The following is a 7,363-nucleotide window of genomic DNA, read 5'->3' as shown; positions in this document are numbered from 1 at the left end:
GGGTCGTGTAAGGAAAGGGGGGGGGGGCGGCTTGCCAGTCGAAGCGGCTTCCAGTTGAGAAAGCCTCACCTATTCGGGGGCCTTTCAGGAAAACAAACAACCCCGAGGGATAAGCCCATAGTGTAGTCCGAGAGGTGAGGGAGGGGGAGAGGTTGCCGGCGGCTTTGCCCAGACGGAGATAGATAGGGGGCAATGGCGGCCGCGGGAGAAGAAGAGGACGAGAGAGAGAAGGGGAGAGAGCGGCGATCGGCGGCTTGATAAGGACGCGAGAAATAAAGGGGGCTGGTGAAGTGGTTAGGAGGTGGCAGAGGCCGACTCGACCGGTCCTCTGCTGCAGCTGGAAGCCCCGGGATACACCTGGGCGTGAGAACTCGTCTACACTCTGCCATACAAATTGTGTATGACATTGTGCTATCCTTCTGTCGTAAATACATTTGTTTTCGTTCGTGGGGTATAACGCGTTTTCTTTTCTTCTCTATGAGCCGCGAAGAATTAGAAGTGCAGAGGGTTTAATTATTTCTTATCTGTTTTTTTTCTTTGTCCCATAGATTGCCCGAGGACGGCGAAAGTCGTCGGAAAGGAGGAGGAGAGAAGTTTCTTCTCCCGAAGCGCAGTGGAGCCGAGGAGCGCTTTGCAGCAGCGGCAGCCCCATAATAATCTTTTGACGGCTGAGTCCGATCAAAGGCCCCGAGGAAATGGGATTAGTCCGGCCAGGGGGGCGTGAATAATCTTGGGAGTGTAATTAGCAGGCTCTCTTCCCCCTCTGAAACTGATCGCCCGGGGGCCGGCGGGGCGGGAGAGGCTCGTCGCCGAGGTGCTCGGCTGCGCCTGGCCGGCCGCCCGGTATCCGACTTCCTGTTCGGCGCCGAGACAAGGGCGACAGGCGGCGCGGCAATAAGAGGAACGGCCAAACTTGTGCCGCGCTTTATCTGGGCGCGACCAGCCTGGCGGCTGTCTTGGTCGGGCGCGGCGTGCGGAGCGCGACGAGGCCGGCGCGCGTACCCGTGGAGCCGCTGTTTGAATGAAGTTACACGGCGGCGCAGCGGCGGTTTATGCATTTTTTAAAAAGCGCGCGGGAGAAGTTTGCCCGCGCGCGTGCACATTTCCCTGCTAAGGAGGAGCCTCCTGAGCCCAGCCCGGCGATGGCAGAATGCGTCGTGATGATAAAGTACTCTTATAGTTTATTAAGCGGGGCCGGGCTTGGGTTAGCCCTCTGGGGGCGGTCCTGGCGGGGTCAGATCTGCGGCCCGCGTGTGTGTCGGCGCCGTTTGTTCGTCACTTCTTTGGCGTACGCGCCCGGAGGAGCGGGGAGCTAGCTGTTTGCTCAGCGCGCCGCCGCCCTCCTATTTCTTGGCTCTCCGCGAGGAGAAAGTTCTATCTTCTCCGCTGTAACACGACTCCTTGGCTCGGCCCCCTCTTCCCCCCCTGTACTGTCCACGAGAAACAGCGTGCCGCATTTCGTTGCTTTCAGTTTCAGCAGCGCGCAAGTGCTGTGGTGGTGGTGGTGGCGTCCCGCGGCTGCAAATAACATGCCTTATCCTAGCATTTTTCTGAGTGCCCTGTCGAAATTCGGTCGAGGTCCATACTTTCGAGACGCCCGGCGGCCCCTTCCCGAGCCGCGCCCTCGACCTGTCGGATGGCCGTGCCAGTATTTCACCGCGGTGCACATGTGACCCGCTGCACTACACCGCGATGGACTTGGGAGGGAGCGGGGCGGAGAGGTGAAAGCTGTCGCCTCAGGTGCGCCGGTCGTAAATCATGAAATACAACCCTTTTGCACCTGTTGCAGCAGTGCGGAGAACGTCGCCGCGGTCACCACCAGGACGACGGCCGCGGCGCGCAGGTGCGCCTCGGGAGCCGCGCACCTTTTCCTCTTCCTCTATCGCTCTCTCCACTCGGGTCTCTGGAGGAGGGGGAGGGAGAGTCTGGTCCGCGACGACGCTACCTCAGCACGACGTTATTTTCCGATTGGATTGATGCCGGTGCGGGAGCCTCTTCCTGGTCTTCTGTGCCGGGGCGGGGCGAGCAACGAAGTGAAGCGAGCGGGACGCGGCGGGGCACTTTTATCGAATCTAGAAAATTTTGCGGGCGCTCATTTCTCTCTGGAGCGATGTGAAATAGACCAAAAGGATGGCGATATCAGCTCCGTACCGTGCCAAAAAGATGGAAAGTTTTGGGGAAAAAATTGCGCCGATATTGCGCGCGCGGTTATTTTCGCAACGCCTCGTTAACGGCCGGGCTCGGCGCCCGGCGGGTTGGTTTTTGTTTGCCGTGGCGCCGGACGAAAGCTGCTTACAAGTTGATTAGGCGGCGGCGCTGCGCGAGGCTCGTCACCCGAGTGACGCGAGCGGCTGAAAAATAACCTCCCCCTCGGAGCCCTCCGGGGGGACTCCGGGGCTGGCCAGCAGCAGCCGAGGGGCGTGGCCTGACTTTTACTTAAAGCGCCGTTTCTCTCCTTCGCTCGCGTTGCGTTGCGTGCCCGGCTGATTAGTCGTTGTTGTTGGTGTTGGTGCGGAGCGCGGGTCAGTGACGCTGAAGAGTCGGCGGGAAACGAGGCAGCGGCCGGCGGCCGCGTAAAAGCGGTGGCGTAGTAAAAAGTGCGTAAAATTAATAAACTTATTCACATTCACGCGTGCGTTTACCGCCGCCGCCTAACCTGTGAGGGGGTGGGGAGGTCGGCCTGCAGCTGAAAGTTGTACAGTGATTGTCGGCCCGAAAAGCCTCAGATGCCAGCAGTCTCACGCGATTCTCACCCCCTCTCCCCTTTTCTGTTTTATCGGACCCGCTCACGGCGGGTGTTTGGACGCTATCGCCGGTGGACAAAGCTGCCCGGTCGTGTGCCTGTCACCCACCCGGGCACCGACATTTTTCCTACCCCTATCCCGCCGCATACCCCCCCCTCCTCCCTCTCGCGCCCGATCCCTCTCCCCCCCCCCCTCTCTCTCTCTCTCTCTCTTTGTCTCTTGCGCCTCCACGGTAAAAGTTGAACCGTCGTAAATAAACATGAAATAAGTCCTTTTCCTACGCACGCCATTTTCTAGGGTTGGATGTAATCACATCCTCTACTCTTTGTGCACTGTAGGAATCGGAGAGAGGGATGTTTTTCCGGTTTTAGTTTGAAACAGAGTGTTTGACCTGTCCAACAGTACAAGTTTTCATTATCCTGAGAGGTGCGAGACTGTCCGTCCACTGTGAAAAATATCGTAAATTGACAAAAAATTTGTTAACTCGAATTATAATTTAAGTTGTAAATTTACGACAGCACATTTCTTATTCGCCAAGGGATTTGAAGTCTTTACATACTGCATGTATTTTTACGATTACAAATTGTAATTTTACTACTTGCGTCAAGGGAAATTTTCTTGTAAACCTACCTACTTTTTTTCACAGTGTCTGAAAAATAAAAAGTAAAGGGACAGTTGGTGTCAGCTTTCGAATTAATTTAATGGCGCCGCCTTGCGCGTCTGGGTGCGGAGCAGTGCGGGAGGCCTTATATTGGCTCCGTTTGGACGATTCGGACAGCGGCCCGCCCGAGCAAGCTTTCAAACGGAAACATTCCGCTGGGGTCAAAGCACTGCTGATGGGGGCTGTGAAGGAGGGTGGGAGGGCGTGTCTGTAGGCGCGCCTACCCAGGGACCACCAAAACTGCAGCGTGCTCCTTTCTGTGTGGGTGTCGCGTGACTTAAATTTCTAGTGCCTTTCAGAATTCGCAAAAAAATTGGTATTTAATGACAACTTAGCTGTTTGTTTTTGCCTGCCGGTGCTAGGGTGGCGGTTTTGCATGGAGATGCTATTCAATGTTACTTTTCCAATAACTGTCCTATTGAGGGTTACAGGGTACACTGAATGTGCCAGTATCAGCGCGTGCTTACATATTTTTCTTTTCAGGTAGCGGCGGCACTGTGCGCTGGGCTGCGCGGAAAGCGCCAAACGTGACCGATTGTTACTCGGGCCGTGTTGACTCGCTGCCCGTAGAGGACCAGAAGACCCCCAAGCACGACCACAGCGCAGTCAACTACTCGGTGGGACCCGCCATCGACTGTGCTGTCCCTGAAAAAAAGCACTGCGTCGTCACTGGATTTGCGGACTGTTTCTTTGGGTGTATGAAGGTCGAGCTCGGGTGGCTGGGGTCGTCCAGGGTGTACGACGTCGACGAAGAGGACGAGGTTGAAGAAGATGAGGAGTGCAATGAAATCCATCATAAGGGGGACCATTGGACTTCGTCTGGCTGGCTTTGCGAGGGACAAGGTTCAGGGGAGCATAGAAATAAGCAGGACGAGGTGGACGCAATTTTTAACTATTTTGCCTATCTAAATGTATAACGTACCGTTTAGCAATTTGTTTGTATATTACATTTTTATGATCATGTTTGCAGAAATCAATAAACTTCATTCAAGAAAAAGAAACATTGTCTTGTTGTGCCCTGGCAAATACAGAAGTGCTCTTCGTTGTCGTTGTTTTGTGTTTTTTTTTATTTGTTGGGGGGAGGGGGGGCTAAAATCCAACCATTTGATTTTCAGTGTTCCTGACGTGCTTGCTGAAAATCTGTATGCCTGTTTTTCAACTACATCTGAAGTGCTTGTAAACAAAACCAAATGTCTTTAGCAAATGAACTGTATTTTTACGTATTTCATAGCTGATTTTTCAAATTAACAAATACGTTTCCTTAACTTTTAGTGACTGAATGCCAATAATCTGTACGAAACCACGTCGTTTGCACTCTAAACGGCAAAGGGGCAATTTGTATACGTAGGCTAGATGTGCCCTTGTGTACTTGCTACATGGTACAAATAATTTCTTTGAATGTCCCGCGGCCCGGTACAAATTTGTATCTGATTAAGATGTGCACGAGGACACATCTAGCCTACGTACAAAAACTGTCCCTCATTAGTTAGTGTGTATGTTGTTTTTCAACGATAACATGTACTCGTGTTACTCTTAGACTTGGGTTCCCTGCAGTCTGCGCATGCTTGTGCGGTATTTGCATGACGGCTTGTTTTGCTTCGCTTATGGGTGGTGGGCTACCCAGTCCTGGCGCATTCTCAACTCACAAATTCGTTTTCTTACAGGTGGTGGTGAGCAGAGCCCTGCGCATCTAAACCTAGTCGTAGAGGAGTGCTACTCTCTGCGTGCAGATCAGTTCTCCAGCGACGACGACCTAATAATATTCGAGGACTACAAGCCAGTCAGTAAACACACGAGTTCGACAGGCGACTATGCTACAACTGGAAACGGTCAAGAGGACAGCCAGCGCCTCGTCGATTTAGATGAAGTAGATCTCAAGGTTACCCTTGCTGTAAAACGTGAAGATGATCTGAGCAGTGAGCCAAATGAGCAGGAAAGACACTTTACGTCACAGAGCGCTGATGAAGAAGGAGAAGAGGGTCAGAAGGCTGACCAGTGTCTCGTTGAGGTCGTGGACGATGTGCAGGGCGTGCCCAATCAACCGGATGTCCAAGTCGAGTCAAAGATAACCGGTGAGATACCAAATCAAAGTGATGTTTGCAAGAAAGTTGTCAAAGGTCGCCTCTTAAAGTCGAAGCACATCAGAAAAATAAACATGAATATGAATCACACCAAAGTCATGTCCAGTCGAAATGATTTTGCTAAAGGAGCTACTATGGACCGCCCTATTATGTCGAAGGACACTACCGAGATACCCGATCGAATTGATGTGTCCGAAGAACCTAGTAACGATCGTCCCAGTAAGTCAAAGCGTAAAATTAAGGTACCGATTAAGTCGGAGCAACCCAGTGAGATACCAATTCGGAGTGATGTTGCCAAAGAACCTTTGGAAGGCCGCCCCTTGAAGACAAAGCACACCAGTGAGATATCAACTCTAAGTGATACTTTTAAAGGACCTGCTCATGACGGCCTCAGTAAGTCAAAGCGCTCCAATATGATACTTAATCAAAGTGATGTTCCCGCAGAACCTACTCTCCTTTCTATCAAGAAGTTGAAGCACAAAATTAAGACACATATAAAGTCGAAACACACGAGTGAGATACCCAATCGAAGTGATGTTGGTGAAGAACCTGCTGAAGGCCTCCATATTAAGTCGGAGCAGACCAGTGAGATACCTAATAGAATTGATTGTTGTGAAGATTCTACTAATGACGGCCTCAAGTCTAAGAGCTCCACTAAGGTACCAAATCGAAGCGATGTTTCTTCAGACCTCCATATCAAGTTCAAAATTAAGATACCCACAAAGTCGAAGCACACCAATAAGATAGACAATGAAAGAGACGTTGCCGGGAAATCTGCTGACCGTCCCATTAAGTCGGAGTCCACCAGTGAGATACTTAATCGCAATGATGTTTCCGCAAAATCTACCGAAAAACATCCTATGAAGGTGAAGCAAAAAATTAAGTTACCCATCACGTCGAAGCATACCAGAATGATACCCAATCGATGTGATGTTGCTCAAGAATCAACGAAAGATCGCTCCATCAAGTTGAAGAGGAAAATTGATTTACCGAATCAACGTGATTTTTCCGAGGAACCTACCCAAGACAGCCCCAAGTTGAAGCACAAAATTAGGATTCCGAAACGATGTGATGATGCCGACGATCCTGATAGAGACCGCCCCATGAAGCGGGAGCCCACCAGTGAGATGCCTAATAGAGGTGATGTCTCCGCAGAACCTACTAACGACCGTATCAAATTAACGCACAACATTAAGACACCTATAAAGCACGCGGAAGATGATTCAGATGAACACCGCCCCGTCAAGCCGAAGAACACTAGCGAGATGCCTACCCAAAATGATGTATTTGAAGAACATGCACACTACCGTCCTATCATTATAACACGAATGAAGGTTAGTACGGGCATGAGACCATATGAATGCGACGTCTGCCCGAAACGTTTTAAATCTGATGTTGTCCTGCACTCTCACATGAAGAGGAGACATGCTCCGGAAGGACATACTCAGTGTTACGTTTGTAAAAAGATACTCTCTTCTAAATCGTCCCTCAGTCAACATCTTGTAAGGATGCACACGCGTGAGAAGTTTGAATGCCCCGTGTGCAGGGCTACTTTTAATCAGAAACATTTCCTTGTCTCACACACTTTGAAGACCCATTCTGACTGGCTTCGTCGGCGGCGTGAGCGCGCTGCAGTAAGACTGAAGCATCAAAACCAATCATGATGTAGACTCTACTGACTTTTCGTGTTAAGACTATTTTCCTTTCTATTTTTACCTTGACATTTCCGTTAATATGCTTGCTGCAAATAGTTTAATTGTTACTTTCAAAATCAGATTTATACTTTACCTTATTTTATAAGTGTATTGTACCTCAAATGAGTGTAATCAAAGTAACAGGCTTCTATCATGAAACTGTACTATGTTTAATTTGTATTT

General features: G+C 50.5%; 2 protein-coding genes across 2 annotated transcripts in view; both read left to right on the top strand.

Annotated features, from left to right (window-relative positions):
* LOC113212451 (zinc finger protein 658B-like) overlaps positions 1–4,322 on the top strand; it is a 12,819-nt gene extending 8,497 nt beyond the window's left edge. The window contains exon 2 of the mRNA XM_052270420.1: positions 3,889–4,322. Within this exon, the coding sequence (XP_052126380.1) occupies positions 3,889–4,322 (434 nt within the window). The remainder of the gene's footprint in view (positions 1–3,888) is intronic.
* Positions 4,323–4,462: 140 nt separating this feature from the next.
* On the top strand, positions 4,463–7,357 carry LOC127750023 (zinc finger protein 62 homolog). Its single transcript, XM_052270423.1, has one exon. The coding sequence runs from the start codon at positions 4,967–4,969 to the stop codon at positions 7,148–7,150; it is 2,184 nt and encodes a 727-aa protein (XP_052126383.1). The 5' UTR covers positions 4,463–4,966; the 3' UTR covers positions 7,151–7,357.
* The last annotated feature ends 6 nt before the right edge of the window (positions 7,358–7,363 follow it).

Source organism: Frankliniella occidentalis, unplaced genomic scaffold (genome assembly GCF_000697945.3).
Source record: "Frankliniella occidentalis isolate FOCC.00 unplaced genomic scaffold, Focc_3.1 Scaffold123, whole genome shotgun sequence".
NCBI classification, from domain to species: Eukaryota; Metazoa; Arthropoda; class Insecta; order Thysanoptera; family Thripidae; genus Frankliniella; species Frankliniella occidentalis.
Note: the sequence above shows the minus strand (reverse complement) of the source record. Positions and strands in the feature narration are given on the sequence as shown.